Source organism: Uloborus diversus, chromosome 5 (genome assembly GCF_026930045.1).
Source record: "Uloborus diversus isolate 005 chromosome 5, Udiv.v.3.1, whole genome shotgun sequence".
Taxonomy (NCBI): Eukaryota; Metazoa; Arthropoda; class Arachnida; order Araneae; family Uloboridae; genus Uloborus; species Uloborus diversus.
In genome coordinates this window covers 107929211-107947243 of record NC_072735.1, presented here as the reverse complement: position 1 = coordinate 107947243, position 18033 = coordinate 107929211, and the positions used below count along the sequence as shown (strand labels likewise).

The following is an 18033-nucleotide window of genomic DNA, read 5'->3' as shown; positions in this document are numbered from 1 at the left end:
TTTTTTATCATGTAAAAAATTACTCCGTGTTTTTCTGCTTAAGAGTAGGTTTGAATCTTGTTTCTATCTTAAATAGAACGAAAGATATAATTATTTTTGTTTCATGCACCTAACTAATGTGTACTTAACTTTAAAACTTTAAACGCGTTTTTCTCCATGATGCAATTTTTCCCGATTTCTTGCATTCAAAATCTTATAAGTCATTAACCGATAAAGATAAAGGATTGAAACTTGGAGCATATCTTTTTCAAACAGTTTACTTTAAATTTTATTCGTCGAATTTAAAAAAAACGTTTACTACAAAAATTACGATTTTTAAAAAAAAAGTATCTTCGAATTTTTTGAAATTTTTCTTCAAATATTTTTTATTGAATCAATATTTTTAAAATCGCCGAATAAAAATTAAAGCTTAGATATTTGTGCGTAATTCATTGAAAAAAAATTGAAAATTGTTTAAGAATATTTTGAGCTATAGCAATTTAAAGCAACCCCATTTTTTATAAAAAAAAAAACTAATTAAATTTAAATGAAAAATTTTCTTTTTTTCATATTTATGTTATGATTTTGCTTATTAAATAAATGGTGAATCAGTGCAAAAAATTTCAAAACTCTAAAGTATATAACAAAAAAAATTTCAAAATGTGTCCCGGACCCCCTTAATAGTGTTGGTTTTATCATTAATTTTTAGCAATTTGGTTGTTTTATTTGCTTAAATTTAGGTTTAATGTGTTTTGAATGCCGCATGTGTCTGATAGTATTTGAATTTTTATTAAAATTTGTTAATTTTCTCAACTAGTTTTTAAATGAAATACGAAATAAATATGAGGCAGTGAGAAGCAAAGGGATGTAAGAGGCAAAATTAAAAATTTGGAGATAACCAGTACACAAATGGTAGGTGAAACTATTCTCTGTCTTGGGGCAGGAGATAGTACTAGCAGCTTTGGTACGTGCTGCTATACAGCATGATTTTAAAAAAAAAATAATGAAAGACTACCTAGGAGATGTTTTTGAACGCGGTTTATTCAAAATTTGAAAATGCCCTCTTACATCCCTTTGCTTCTGACTGGCTCACATGTGATTTCTTTCTTTATTTTAATGAGTTTATTCAGAAGGCAGAATATTAGGATATAGATTTAATTGCTATTAATCTATATCCTAAAAACTTTTTTAATAATGTTCTTTTTTTCTTCTTCTTTGTTTAGTTAAAACGTGCAAAATCTTTTTCTAATCTATTGTTTCAACTTAGGATGTGAACTGTTTATTTTTTTCCACTTTTACCTGTACCACAAACAGTGACTTCCTTTTACACCTAATTTTAATGTCTTCTCTGTCTTTTACAACTCGTAGACAGCAGGTAGTGTGCAAAATACGGATTCAAAAGTCCATTTAATGACGCATGCGTGGTTTCTATAGTAACGCTTCTTGCACAAGACGAGTAGAGGAAAAAAGCACCTGCTGCTATGAACTTGTCACACTTATTTTGGAATTTTTCCACGCTATTTTCCGATTTCTCGTTTGCATATATGACGGCTGACAACACGATCACGTGAAGCCATTTATGTTTCACTTGTTAGCATCGTCTGCTGTGAACGATTTGTTTACGCGTTGTCCAACTATCGAAAGTCTGTGAATTTGTGGAATTTATTTTCGATGATGGGCTGTGCCTGTTTCAAAGGAAGTATTGCAACACCGAACTATGTTGTTAACAAATATCACAGGTAAGAGGGACTTTGTTAAAAAAAAAAATGTCATGGCATAATTGACGAAATAGTAAAGAAATGCATTTATTCTTTGAAGTTCTTCGAATAGCAAAAACATTACTCAAATATTTGGGAGTTACTTTAGAACAATATATCTTATGAAGATCGGCACTGATATCATCTTACTGTTTGTAAATCTGGAGAAAAGATCATTTAATAAAAAAATTTTGAAAAAAAAATAGAACCGACTTCAAAATTGCTCTAAAAAGTGAAAAATAATTTTATTCTTTAAACACCATCGATAATACTTTTAAACATAATTTTTGAAGTTGGCGCAAAAACGATCGATAAAATCATTCACAGCCATAACTCAACTACAAGTATAAATTTAACCACGTCCAGTTTCTTCACTACCACATGCATTACGCATTGATGACAGCATATTTGAGTAACGATATAAATGTTTCGTTCCTAACTTTGGATGATTTTTTGATAAAAATATGAACGAATCATGGTTACAATGGATTTAATTTTTTGCTTTTGCGCCAACTTCAAAAATTATGTTTAAAAGTATTATCGATGGTGTTTAAAGAATAAAATTATTTTTCACTTTTTAGAGCAATTTTGAAGTCGGTTCTATTTTTTTTCAAAATTTTTTTATTTTATTCTTTTTAGTGTAAATGTAGATATTTCAGTTAAGTAAGAAGTTACCTAGTAAGAAGTGCGGCTCTATATCACTGTATTGCTTTAGAAAAGCCTTTATTCAAAATTATCATTACAATTAATGTTACAGTTATATGGCACCAAACTTTTATAACAATGAGTCTCATATTGTCGCGTAGATGAAGATAGCGAAGACAATGTGAAAGCCAAATGAAGCGAATACTCGTTAATCTCAACTCGAGATCTTTATTCAGATCCACGAATGAACGTTACTTGAAAAAGTGCTGGAACTTTCCAGACTTGAAAAGATACAGAAATTAATAGAACATTCGGGAAAGTACGGGAAACAGTAGAAACGAAATTTTAGTAAAATTCACTTTGTCCTAGTCGGGATTTGAACCCGGGTCGCTCGTGTGGGAGACGAGAATTCTACCACTGAGCCACCGTTATCCACGGATGAAAAGTGCGAACTTTGCTACAATATCATTTTAATCATTTAATAGAGAAATTTACTGTTTTTTGCCCATAACTTTTTTTCTAAAGAACAAATATGGTCAAACAAAGTAATGGAACCTAAGTTGAGCCATCCTCTATCCATTAAAAAAAGAATCATCAAAATCGGTTCACTAGGTGAGACGCTATGAGTGGACAAAAAAAAAAAAAAAAAAACATACATACGGTATGAACTGATAACCGCCTCTTTTTTGAAGTCGGTTAAAAATATATATTTTTAATTTTTGTGTGTTTTTCTACCACGCTTAGTGAACGTTCGGCATGTCTCCAATGTTTTAGAAATAGGTTAGAAGGTGATGAAAACTTAAGGGCTTTACAAAATTTTTAACTAGACAGAGGAGCTCATCCCATAGTGAATCGCCCCCCTCCATGTAAGAAATCCCTTACAACATCTCCCTAAAGATTTCAATGGCATATCATGCGCCATGATCCCCCCCCCCCAGTAATGGGCACCCCATGTATGTGGTCTTTGTACTGTGTGGTTTTTGTACAAAAAGCAAGTTTGTGAAAGAAAATAAAACAATGTTAAAAAGCACAAAATTGCAGGAAACTGCAGACACGTGTTTCGTAGTAACAAGGAACACTTTTTTCGATGTAAAAGAATTGAGCTTACGGGCGAAATGACACTCAACAAAAAAACCTTTCTATCCAAGTCACAAAACTAGCTTTTTTCGGATGTATTTTCACCTATATGTTCATTCTTTTGCATTAAAAAGGGGGTTTCTTGTAATCCCGAGTTTCAGCAAAAAGGTTTTTATTTAATTTGTAGCAACACCAAAATACGAATTTGTAATTACGTGATTGTAAAAGGTTGTATTGACCCATGAAAGCGAGTTGCTTATTACATTTTTAGTTTTTTTTGGTTGCTATCTTGTTAGATACTATGTTAGTGAACTATTTTAAACAGAAAGAAATTCAAGTCACAATTCAATTTTGAGGTAGAGATCTGTTCATTTCAGCTTCTACATTAAGCTTTAAAAATGGACCAATACAAATTCCGAACACTGAATATATTAGGACTGATTTAAAAAATAAAGTTAACGTCTTTTTTAATGCTTCAATCGTGGACGAAAATATTTGGGCTGCTTCTTCTCGACAAGAATGAATAATAATAATAACAATAATGATGATGATGATGATGATGATAATAATGTGAAAAACAATTGCTATAATCGTAATAATAACAGTTATTATCGTTATAATTATTATTATAATGATAATAATAATAATAATAATGATGATAATGATGATAATAATAATAATAATGATGATGATGATAGTCATTGTTACTGTTATCGTCGTTAAAGTTATTATTATTATTATTATTATTACTATTATTATCATTATTATTATTATTGGTGTTTGCAATTTAATAAACAAATTACTCACCGACAGCGATGATAATAATAATAAGTCAATGTTTTACTCTATGATATTTGTGTAGTAACAGCAGAAACTTAACTCAGTTTAATTTTTTTTCTTCAACAAAGTAAGGATGGATAATTGAAAAAATAGTTCCAAACTCAGTATAATGCCTCAATTAAATTTAAAAAAAAACTTAATTAAGAAAATTGTAACTTGAATATATCATAGTTACGGGAAACCTGAACAAAAATGTAAACTTAAAGGTAAAATATTGACTAAAAAACGGTTATTGCCCAAAATTTGCCTATCGCATCAAAACCCCAATGATCGAAATATCCTCTTATCTGCTTAATTTCCAACTGGTATCCTTTACATAATTTCATCTCAAGTTTTATTTTTATGCAAGACCGTTTCTACCAGAAGGCAAGACTAGGCGGCCGCCTAGGGCGACAGATTGTTGGGGCGGCAAAAGGGCCATAAATAAATTATAATAAAATTTATAATATTTGAATTATTGTTCTTTATAACATCAAATGAAAATATTATAACACATGTGTTGTTTAAAGCATTATAATTTCTGTTACTTAATGAAACGTTTTTATAATAGTAATTTACATGACTGCATGCGATTTTCCTGACGTCAGATAGTAAAGTGATCGTGGAAAAAATATGCGAAATTTCCGTGCCGTTAATACATTTCCCTTGCCTTTCCTTTCAAGAGATGATACCTCTCTACCATGCATAAGTCAGAAAATTTTGAAATTTAGTATCCAACTAAGACTGAGATACCAAATCTTGGACTATTTTTCTAGTTTTTTTTGTTCAAATGTCACATTAATTCGTTGAGTAGCGTAAAAAGGAGATGAATCGGAACATTTTTTAACTTTGAACATAAAAAAAAGGAATAAAAGATATTTTTGAAGTTGATTGGCTAGAACCTTTGGTCTTGCAATTTGGAGCAAAAATAAGACATTTTGAACAGTTTGTCTAATTATAATTATTAGGTTTAGGGGAGTTGCGATTCACCCCACAGAAAGAAGTTAATCGGGATGATGATGATGGGAAGGAGACGAAGTTTAGTATGAAGTAATTTTTAATCAAAATCTTTATTTTTTGTGTAAATAAATGTCTGATGTGTCGAAAATTCAAAAAATACTAGAACTCAAAGATTAAAATTTATCGTAAAAAATGTGTTTGAATTCCAAAATAATAAACACAAACTTAATTCTTTTTGTCGTTTATAAAAGTATATGTCCTTAAAATGAGCAGGTATTTGAATGTTTTCCTTTGGCTGAAGTTTCCTTATGACGCCTTTTGGAATTAACGCTGCCTCCTCCTCCGTTTCTTGCTATATATCCAGGCATTGGACACCCTTTTGCAAATATTTCCCACCACACATTTTTGATCGTTTTGGTACAGAACTTTGCCACCAGGAATCGGTATGAGTCCCCCCCCCCCCAGAAAGTTAATAGGGTAAGGTAGGGCAATTGTGATTTGGGGCAAATGTGACCAGGGTTTATAACTCCTGTGATATTATTGGTGATACCCCAATTGCCACAATCCCCCTGGGACTCAGAGGGGTGTAGAGACTGCTTCTACTGTTGACCTCTCTGTAGGGGATAATGGGTTTGGGTAGCTGGAGGTTTGGAATACAAGTCTTTCTTTCCTTGTGGAAAAAAGTTGGCGAGATCTGGCGACTTAACTTGAGGTTTACCACATTAGTGGCAGTTGGGAATACACCATATTATTATTTACAATATGAATTTACCTCAGTCTTATACCATAAAATGTCTTATGTAACACTCAAAAGTATTTGAGATGCATTTACATTATACTTTTTAATAGATGGAGTTTTCCTATTACATTACTTTTGAACATGGATTTCAGGTTTGTTGATAATCTACAAAGGTTTTCACTAAATTTTTAATTTTTGTTCTAAAAGTATAATTTTTGTACTGCGCTTTTTAAATGAAGTTTGACATTATAAATTTAAAATAATATAAATTTTATAACACTTATAACAGCTATTTTATGTGAAATAACTTATGCCCCTTTAAAAATGGGGGTGGGGCAATAGTGATGACAAGTGTGGGGCAAAAGTGATTCCAATATGGCTACCAGTTGGTGTTCTTTGAAGCATGTTTTTAAACATCACTTAGATCTTTGGTTTGTAAGTTTCAAATGTATTGCTGTTATTATAAAGTATTATCTTTTATTTATTAAATTCATAAGACTCTAAATATAGTGCATAAGTACTAAAACAGTGACGAAGTAGATGGAGATTTAGAAGAAGAACTAAACAGAGAGTTGAACAAGGACAGTGATGGTGATATATCTGTGAGTGACTTTATTATTGATGAACTAGAAGAATATGAAGAAATAGGGAAACACTTGAAACTTATCCTGAGATAAAGAGTCAAAATGAAAATAGTTCTGTTGATAAAGATGATGGCAAAATTCATGGAACTCAACTAAATTTACTAGGTGATTTAAAAGAATGGACTTTAGATGGACTCAAACAACAATTGAACGAAGTTCAGTATCATGCCGAGTTAGAGAAATATTATGCTGTATATTTTGTAAAGTGTTATTATATTGGGAGAGTTTTGTCAGAGAATAAAACTAAAACTGGATAGATTTTTAAGTTTCTTCACAAGGCTGAAAACCAAACTTTCCAATGGCCAAGAAGAGATGATATCTCAGAAATTAATTAGCCATTTATATTTGCTGGTGCACTAAATATTATAGGAATTGGACCATTCACGTTGAACTCAAAAACATATGCAATGATTTCTCCAATGTACAAAAACCTTAACAAATTCAAAAATGACATTTTTGCACTGTTTCCTTTATAAATTGTAGGTTATAACATCTTTTTTCATGTATCATTTTTAATTTTGAAAAATGTTCTAATTTGTGGGTCATAATAAATTTAATTTCTCAAGAACGTATTGTCATATTAAAACTAAGAATGTAGCTACTTGCAGTTTAGAATGTAAACTTTTCATCACAATTACCCTGTACGATAAAGCACTAAAATAAGTACCTATAATTGGCAGTCATCACAAATGCCCCTCAAAAAATCATTAATGCCCCAGTCCCGGGGCAAATGTGACTTTTTAGGTCCTTTTTAAAAAAGTAACACATTTTTAACCATAATTCAAAAGTGCATCCACAAACAGCATATTATGTACATAAATATATAGTACATCATCTGACAGTTATTTTAATACTTTGCTATAAATAGTTTTCGGGTTAAAAATAATCAAAGATCAACAATGGATTTTTCAGTCACAAATGCCCCACCTTACCCTATGGTCTTATGGAACAAATGTGTTTGGAAGTACTGGAATTTTTTGGAATTCCGAAATCTGTATTCTCTTAAGAAGTTGTAGACAATATGAACTTTTTGCCATTCTCTTAAATAGAATAGTTGTTGTTAAAATCTTCTGATGATGATTCTGTGAACAGTTTCTTTCATTTATTTTCCTTTTCTTTCTTTTTTTCTTCACCCTTTTAATAATGTTGACGAAAACTTTAATTTGCCATTCATACGTACATTAGTGCAGCCAGCTTATGTCTTTTGGAGGGTTATATCAGACCCATACACGCATACCAGTTATACAAGAGGCAGGCATACAAGAATTGAAAATATGACTTAAAAATCAGCTTCTGTAGAGTTTACTTCCAACCCCTTCCCCCTCTTTTTCCTACATACATATATTTTCATATACATGATGTCTGAGTTATGTGTTTCAGAACTCCTGAGAAGGGTAGGATGCATGCTGACCCAAGAAATTTGAGATATGCCAAGAGTAGGGATTGCATTACCGGTATACCGGTATACCGGATACCGGTATTTCGAGAAATTTTGCAATTTTGTAATACCGGTATTTGCTGAGGTAAAATACCGTTATTTTCGGTATTAGCTAAAAATAATAAAGTTTCAATTAAAAGAAATCAATTTTACTTATTAAATACCTACTTATATTTTAAATGTACATTTCTTTTTCCATGATACAGAACCAAAATCAATCTATTGATGTAAAAATGTTGCTTCAGGTTACTAGATGGGGTGATGAATCGCATTTTCGTGCGCTTTTGTGCACCTTGTTTTTATTTTTTCCATTTCCCTGAACACTCACTTTCTCTTTTGTGAAAGTTAATTTCGAGTTGTAATTTTGAATGATCTGTCCTATGAATAATTTCATCCAACCATCAATTGCAGTAATACTTTGATTCCTTTTCTAGTTATTTGTCTCAACTGTATTGCATTTTGACAAAATCTTTTTCTTGATAACGTATCAAATGGTAATTTGTTGTCAGGTTTGTTGTCCTGTCTCGTTATTTGGCTTTATACTTGGCAAGATAATATTTAGAAATTATTAGGTCCCTTGATAATTTGCATAGAGGTAAAGCATAATCAATTAAAACATATTTTCAGATATTTACATAATTATAATTGCAAAGAATTTTGAAAAGAAAGCGAAAACGAATAAGAGAAACTAACAAGCTCAAATTTAGGCAAATTTATCGTAAATTTCGAATCAAAGGACAAATAAAAAGGTACACAAATCACTCTTGCTCAAGAGAAAATGATTTTAATTTTGGAAAAGTATCGTGTCTCGGAAGGAAATCAAAGCTAGTTACAAATTTTTTTTTTAAAAAATAATAAAACACACAATACAAAGGAAACACATACAAAAGAATTTATCCAAAAATAACAGGCAAGAAACCAAAATACTTGAAGATGAAGGACTTTTAATACAATTAAATCAGATGCATCGTGCATTGTTAACAGTACCACCGACCTGTGTGAATTCAGAAAGAGTATTTTTAACTGTGTGAATGTTGAGCACTAAATGAGTTCCAGGATAAGAGATAATTCAAAAGCTGCATTACGATTTCAACTATTTATTTTTTTACTATGACATTTGTTCCTTCATTTTATATTTGTTCACAATACGTTCTCATAAATAAAACAATTTTTGTACAAAATTATGAAATGTGGCATCAAAACAATACATTTTAAGAATTTTTTTGAAAAATCTCAAATACCGGTATTAATACCGGTATTCCGGTATCACGTTTTAAAAATATCGAATACCGGTATTGAATTTTTGGTCCGGTATTGCAATCCCTAGCCAAAGAGCATTTCAGACAGTTCAGAGTTCCTTGTGCATTGTAGTCGGTGGAAAACACTTCAAACTTAGATCCATGTACCTTTTGCTTTCTTACATGTACGTATTATCAAAAAGATTTTTTACTTACAGTCTCTTTTCTTGACGATGCTTCTGTGTACATTACCGCATCAGGGAAGCATTTCCGACCTTGAACTGCTGTATGATTTAAAGTCGTCAAGGTCAGGATGCACTCTACCCCTTTTAGAAGTTCTGAAACGTTTACTGAGATGCCCTGTATAACGTGAAAGTATTGCTGCATGGTCGAATAAACCACACAAGTAATCTGCAGAAAGAATCGGAAGAGCAAAAACAAGTGTTCCGATACACCCCGTGAATCCGTCGTGAGAAATTCTTCACTTTTTATGTGGCGCAGTTTGAAGAATTTGTCAATTCTAATTCGGTAGACTCATGCCTGTGCCTAATAAAATGTAAATTTTATTTAGATTTGAAACACGAAAAGGTCTGTACTTACAAACAAAGTTTTGCAGATGTTGAAAACGTGATGTTATTTGACTTTAAGAGTGCAGCTTTTTTGGTAAAAAGTCAATTGTGTTTCTAGAATGACGAAACTTAATTTCTTAACAACGCATGCCACTACCTTCCTAAAAACAATTTGAAAAAAAAAAAAAAAAACCTAAACGTAAATTTATGGGAATTTTCTTCGTATGATAATGATTGGGAAGTTTCGTTCTGTTTCACCCCGCTGTTACGATACACTCCATTTTACGGTATGGTGTAAACCAGTGATGCCCAACCTTAATTTACCTAAGTAAAATAAGGTTGTATATTGGTTGGTTTGTTTGATTTTTATACGGCGCAAGAGCCCTTGAAGGCTATACTGCGCTAGTTGTATATATACAGGGTATTCCGTTTTAACCTGCAAGACCTTTGTTTTCGCAACCGTTTGTCCTAGATGCATACTTCCAATTGCAAGAATGTTCAAAATCAGATGCAGAGTCCAGACATTGAAACTTTGAAGCAAAAATAAAAATAAGTCAGAAAATAAAAATAATAACTTTTTATACGGGCCCTAGGTCGCCTAACTCATAATTAGGGAAATATTCTCCATTGCAAAATAATTCCAACACAAAAAGTTTGAAATCAGTACGACCAATATTCACCGAGATATGAAACGCAGCGTTTTGTGATTTACACCACTTTTCACTCGCCGTCAATAACACCTTTTGGGGGAAAATATAGCAGTTAACAAGTGTTTAAAATGATATATGTGCACAGAGTGTGGTTTTTCAAATTGTTCGAGGTTTTTCAGTGTGTTTTTGCGTATCACGGCATAACTTTTGCGTTTATTGTTGAATAGCAATTAAAAATATAAATACTTTGTGTTTTTCACTTTGACAACCTGCTATTCTTCTGAAAGGGCGTAAGTTCCAATCAGTTCCAATTCTGTATGGTCCCTTAAAACTTTAAACTTGACTATCTCCTTGAATTTAAGTCGCACAAATGTCAAGTTTTTTGTATCAGTAATAATTTTGAATGGAAATTATTTCTCTAAATATAAGTTAGGGGACCTGGGACGCGTATAAAAAGTTATTATTTTTATTTTTTGACTCATTTTTATTTTTGCTTCAAACTTTCAATATCTTAACCCTGCATCTGATTTTGAACATTTTTGCAATTGGAAGTATGCATCTAAGACTAACGGTTGCGAAAATAGAGGCTTTTGCAGGTTAAAACGGAACACCCTGTATAATACATATGTATCATAATATATATATCGCACCCCGGCGAAAAAACTGCCACAACGCAAAATTTTGGAAAAAAGTACTAACTATTAAATTAAAATCTAAGTTTAATGCTCTTTCTTGACATAAAACTCGCACAAAGTTAGCTTACATAACTGGAGCCTGGTGGCGTAAAAACGATATAATCAAGAGTGACACATAATTAAAATTTCATGATTTGGGAGAGAAATTTCTGAACTTTAAGGGTGTATTATTAATTTAGACAACAAAAACTAACCAGTGAACATTATATATATATATATATATATATATATATATATATATATATATATATATATATATATATATATATATATATATATATATATATATATATATATATATATATATATATATTTTTTTTTTTTTTTTGACGCGATTTGTGATATTTGAGACTAAATCACCTAAAACTACTATTGCATAAAACCTTTATTTTCTTCTTTGCTGTTTTTTTTTACATTGTGTCACTTTCCTTGTCGGGGTGTGATATTTAAAATTTTAAAACGTTTAAAAGTTTTCTATATTTTATGGAAACACGTGAAAACAGAAAGAAAATTGCAATCTAAAAATTGTTGCTATCCTTACTTGCTGCTTATTTTATAAATGCATCTGTTTTCCAGAAACCAATCTCTTAAATTGTGGCTATAATTTTGTGTCATTGTGACTTTTCGATTTGTAACGTTGAACAAAACAGCCGGCCACATGGGCCATTTTCGAGGGCTGTATGAAGTCAATGGGCTGTAGGTAGGGCACCACTGGTGCAAACTGTTGCGTTTAACAGTTTTTGACTGTAGTACTAGAAACATTCAGAATTGTACTTCTTTTGAAATGCTTCTTAAATATTGTAAATGATATTTTCGTTTGATTCTATGAAACCAGAAAATTCTTAAAGAATCCTCAACTATGCTATATAGCGACTCAAAACATTTCGCTTTATACTGAGAACACATTGTTTTGAAACTGCACAAATTGGAAATGAACATTCTGGAAAGAAATGATGTTAAAATATATTGAGTAGATCTTTCTTTGGGGGCAGGGCGAAAAAGAGGCCGTCTTTCTTTCATTGTTTTAGGCTCTAATTTGTTACAATAATCGTCGATCATTTAAGTATTGCAGCTGAATGCATTTCTCCGTTTTGCCTACATTTTTATTAAATTACATTCCTCAAATCACTTTGCAACAGTCGACACCTTTTAGTACCCTAGTGACAGCCTTGCTATTTGTACTCGTACTTCCGAATTTTCAGAAAAAAAAATCATGATATTTTGCTTTAAGATTTTGGCAGATATGTTGTTATTATTTAAATTTTCCACTCCTAGCTGATGGGGAATACCCCCTCCGCCCCTGAATCCGCCATGTCTTGAAGACAAGTTCGTTCAGAACAACAATTTTTCACAAGCCATGCTGCACTGAACTTTCCTTTTAAATCTGAAAAACATTTTTTCAGGTGACTAAAATCTTTTCCATGAAGCCTAAGATGTTAGTTTTTGTCGGTCACTGTTTAGAAAGATTTTCATGTGAATTAGCTTACCACAGTGTTTAGTTAAACAGCTACAACTTGCGAACTGTTGCCCAACAACGAGAATGAAATTTAGTCCGTTTTTGCAATGTCATAACATTTCGACGATTTCACTGGCTGCTGCGACACCACACCATTATTAGGTTTTTATATTCCTGAACGATATAATAACCCGTAAATGCAATTGCAAAGATATCAAGAACAGAATCAGATACATACAATTCATATTTAGCAAAAAAGCATTAAAGCACCACGTTCTCGGTGTTTTGTTTTTCGCATCATTCATCATGAATTTCTGTATCGGAACAAGATACAACAAACATTGGTGATTTTACTTCAAAATAGGATTTATAGTGAATTCAAAACGACAACCCAATTTTTTTTTCTTTTGAAAATTTACTGCGAAGGTCACAATGCTTGCGTGAGGACTTCGGAAGCTCTTTTTGTTAAACGCATAAACTATTTCTGCTCGTCTGAAGAACGTGTAGTAGTTGATGGGTTTTTTCCTATGATTACTTGGAACTCAGGGAAAAGTGACGTTGCTGTTGACTGCTGATGGTTGATTGTTACGCCTTAACTATTGTAATTTAGCTGTCGAGTAAGAAGTACCCGAACGAACACAATTGTAGAAAATAAATTTCGCTAAAGAAAAAAATAGCATTTTTGTATGGTCCGTGTTGATTGGTGACAGGAAGACAATTTTTGAACAGTTGAAAACTTTGCAAATATTTTATTATTTACAAATGAATGCCAACTGATGGAGAATCCTACTCGGCGTTTCATCGCATTCAACTTAAAATAAAAAAAAGTAATGAATAAATAAAAAATCCACATTTTTTGTTATTATTTTTATCTGACCACAACTACACTCACATACTAAGGGCATATCCAACTTTTGGTTTTGGAGGGGGTCATTTGTGGAAAGGCGAACAAGCACTGTAGCGCCCATTGAGCGTTTTTATGTACGATCGACTAACGCAGCGGTTCCCAACCTTTTTCAGGGGATTTACCCAAAAAGTGAGTAGTCTATTAGCAACCAACTCCCCCCCCCTAAAAAAAGAAAAAAGTTCAGTTTAAAAACAAATTAGCTATTGCATCAATTTTTCTATTTTTTACAAAAAAAAAAGTTTCATTAATTTTAATTATTCAGGCAAAGAAAAAGAAATTGTCATTGAAAGAGTTGATATTGTTTACTTATCATAATCCGTTAAAAATTGCTGTTGTTTCGGCCAATGTACATCATAAGTCCAGCCCCAAATTTATAGCCATTTAAAAAAAAACATCTAAAGGCTACGAATTAGGTAATTAGATTTGATGCACATGTTTTTCAAAATATTTGTTTTCTGACCGAACACTGACCAATCCTTGTGCTTATTTTTATCCTTCTGAAAATCCCATTTTACCCCTTTGAGAGTAATTATTTATCCCCAGGTTGGGGACCACTGGAACAATTAGAACATCGCTGGTTAGTCACCGGCGAGCCCGGATTAACCATTTGCTCTATTCGAACATAGCCATTAATCCAGTGCCAGAAAGGTTGGAAGCAACTAGAGGTGGGCAATGTCGTTCTTTTTAATGATCCGTTCATCAGAGAATCGTTCATTCTTTTGATCCGTTCGTTCAACTCGTTCATTTGAACGACTTCGTTCATTTAAAAAAGTTGCAGGTAGTCACTTTGCACGACATACTCACGTACATTCGAAATGTTTCATTAAATGAATAACTTAATTAAAAAAAAAAAAACTCACTGAAATATTAGGGAGCTCCAAAATTATTCCACAGTACCAATGAGAGCAGAAAAAAGCGCAACACTTTATTCAATGGAGGAAAAAATTAAACAGTAATAATTCTTGTTAAAAATCTCTGGATATTGAAAGTAAAATAAGCGATTTGGAAGTTACCAAGCAAGTTAAAAATAAAGCCAAATCAATATAGATGGTAGTTTATAGGAGGGATATTATAGAAGACAAAAGGATCGCCAGAAAAGTGGTAAAAGGTATTTTTAGTAATAATTTTTGTGATACAGATTTTAGCAGGTGAGTAGGGCAGGAGGTGGAAAGTCCAAACATTTTGTTAGTAGCTCAAACCAGTTACACAAAACACAACTAATGGATACGGTGGAAAATTGAAAATGAAGTAAAAAGGTTCGAAATGAGTATGTTATACTGCACTGAGAAAAAGGACATTTGAGATTGATTAAGAGTTAAAAATTTGAAGATGAATGTAATTTAAAAAATAATAATAATAATAATAATAATAATTAATAAATAAATAATAAAATAATTTTAAAAAGTGGGATTTTATCACAAGTGAATCAATACAAAGTTCCAAACTGCTCACCGTTCAAAAGAACGGTCGTTCATTTTTAGGTGAACGAGCGGATCCGTTCTTTTTGACCCGTTCGTTCATGAACGACACATCCGTAGAAGCAACATTCTTCGTTTGAAAAATAGTTTATAACCATTAGCAGTAAAACTGAGTTGATTAAAATAACTACACTCAAAATGTCTCAAAAAAAAAAAAAAAAATCGATATTCTTCCACACATTTTATATTTAAACACATTTTATATTTTCGTAGGAGTTGTGCCAAGCCAACTTAGAGTCAAAGTTACAAACTAGCACTGTGTAACAATCATTCACAAAAGCATCATCTGTTACCAAAAGAAAAGTACTTAAGAACGTCATTGTTTTCCTCTTATCGCCAGAATCCCGAAATCGTCGAAGGTAACAGAAAAATCACCCTTTTTTTCCTAAGCTCAAATATCACTTTGAAAAATCAATGTGTAGTGAGTGGCACATCTTCCTCTCTAGGCTGGGTAATAAACAATTCGGATGCCGAACTAGACCCAGTCACGTTCCACGAATGACATTTGTTTGCTTGATATTAGATAACGGCGGTCTTTGGCATTTATTCCCTACTTCTCGTAAATATTGAGTAAAAAGGAAGCTTTTCTTGGAAAAGCCACAAAATTCATCTTTTATCTCCAGTCACTTTTTATAAACGTAAATTTTTCGATGCTGGATTGTTTTGGGCCAAGTGAAATGGATAGTTATAGAAGTCTCTTATGTGGATGGTGTATTATATTAGAATTTTGCGACAAGCTTCGAAACATGACAGGAAGGGAAATCGAATAAAAGGTAAAAGCGGGAGAAAAATGTATTCTAGTTTGAGACGCTTATTTATTTTCACTCATTTTTGAAAATATTACTCGTATTTGAATCACTTTTTTTGAGAACGCATTCTTTTGAGCTCATTCGATTTTCCCGATCGATTCCATGCTTTAAGATGCAATTTTGAGCAATGGTAGTAATAATAGTTACAATTAAAAAACAGCAATAATTTCTAAATTTACCAATGCATAAAATAAACAGATCTATGTTTTGAACAGTTCTTGAAAGTTTGACCTACCGAACATTTTCAAAATATTGCTACTAACATCATTTTGTACCAAGTATGATTATTAAGAGAACATTGATTGTGTGTGTGTGGGTGTGTGTCTATTATTGCATCAAAATTTCATTGGTTTGGGAATATGGCGGTAATTTACACGAGAGCTCAACTTCGACACTTCTTTTTAATTTCATGTAAAATGTTGTTGATTGAATGGAATTCAAACTATTTCCGTGTTTGAAAAAGTTTGAAAGAATTACAGGCCGGGGCACGCCGAACCAAAAGTTTTGGGAGGACGGAAATTTTCAGTTTGCCGAATGGAACTCCAAGTTTTGCCGAATAATAAAATACGGGTGTGCACACATAAGTACATCTAATGAAAATGACATTCCGGCATCCTCATGTATACAATAGCAAATAATCGAGTAACGCTGACGTCATCAACAATGAAACTCGCGTCATGGCATGTTAATTTGATAAGAATTTTTGTTAATGTTTGACATGCAGGGAAATGCTTTATCTTGACTGGGCTGAACAGGATCCGGTAACTTAACTGTTTTACTGGTAAGACTATCATTTTAGGAGAATGAAGAAACATAAAAATGGTCAACAATGACCATTCTGTTATCTACTGTAGTTAAGGGTTGATCCACTGGAGTTAGTGTTAGTTATTGCTAACACTAACAACTTCAACAACTTCAACTACCAAAATATCACCAAGCAGGCAATTGCTGCGTTCAAATGTAGAAGCAAATTTTCACCCGTCATGCCTTGACGGGTGATTTTCAAGTTTTAAAATTGTAATTACGTCCCCGAATTTGCTGAATCATCAGACAAGATTTGGTGAATGATGAAACTTTTTGGGAGGTAACTGTGACCTTCCGTAACCTCCCATCGGGACGCTCCTGCTTATAGGGCTCCCTCACTTCTTCCGTTAGAAATTAAGCCCTTGAAACGCCCTTGAGCTTGGTTAAACAGATAAATTACCCGCTTTATATCGTCAATCATGTACGAGTATAAGGATCGCAGATATTTTCAAAGAAACAGGTTCGAAAATGAGTTTAAAAGCTTTGATTTTACTCGAGGGATAATATTATCTATTAGATGCCATAATTTTTGAGGACAGTTCTAAAGTGCACTCATATCTCACGGAGTTTCAAAACAGTTTAATACCGAAGGAACTTCTTCCTCAAAAACTGAAATTTAATATTGTTCCCATTATAATGCTTTTCAAAGTCTCAATATAAGGAAGTTACGTGGTAATGATATAAGATAAAAAAGAATCGTTGGAATCACGCCAGAGATTGTAAAGATATGTTTCGACTGCTTCAAGTCATGGACAAGTAGCAATAATATCAAGATTTCATTTGACACCAATAAATTATGATCAACCACTTGAATTTACAAAGCGGGAAATTTTCTTTTATACGTCTTTGTTAAGATAATTAATGAATGAAAGCCTAAATTTAACAAAGCTGACTTTAACTGAGCGTTACTTAACCTTTTCTTTCCTTTTTGAGTACACATACATGACAACTATTCCACACCAGTCGTAACACAAAAATAATGAAGATTAATTTGTGTTGCTTTGATACTGTCGTTGAATTGTCTAGCAAACGGTACTTTTCAGATCAAAATCAAATTGCAATTTCTTGAAAAAACGAAAAGTAGGTGTTTTTTTTTTTAATTTTTTTTAGGGGGAACAAGCACAATAATTAGTTTATATCACCTCGTGCCACAAGTGACAAGCACGTCATTTCGTATTTCTCCTGGGGGAGGGGGGGCAAAAGATATATATTCAATGTAAATTTAAGAAAAACCAACAAAAAACACTCCCACTTATATGTAAATACATTAATCTCTCAAAGCCGGAGGGGGGGGGGGCATTGACGTAATCTCTTGGTTACATAGTACCAATTTGTGTTTTTTTTTCCGGAGACAAGAATTACGAGTTAA

The 18033-nt window shown here is 32.3% G+C and overlaps 1 protein-coding gene across 1 annotated transcript in view; it reads left to right on the top strand.

The window, feature by feature from the left end:
• The first annotated feature begins 1598 nt into the window (after positions 1-1598).
• Positions 1599-18033, top strand: part of LOC129221970 (cordon-bleu protein-like 1) — a 373733-nt gene continuing 357298 nt past the window's right edge. The window contains exon 1 of the mRNA XM_054856374.1: positions 1599-1718. Within this exon, the coding sequence (XP_054712349.1) occupies positions 1651-1718 (68 nt within the window). The 5' untranslated portion in view covers positions 1599-1650. The remainder of the gene's footprint in view (positions 1719-18033) is intronic.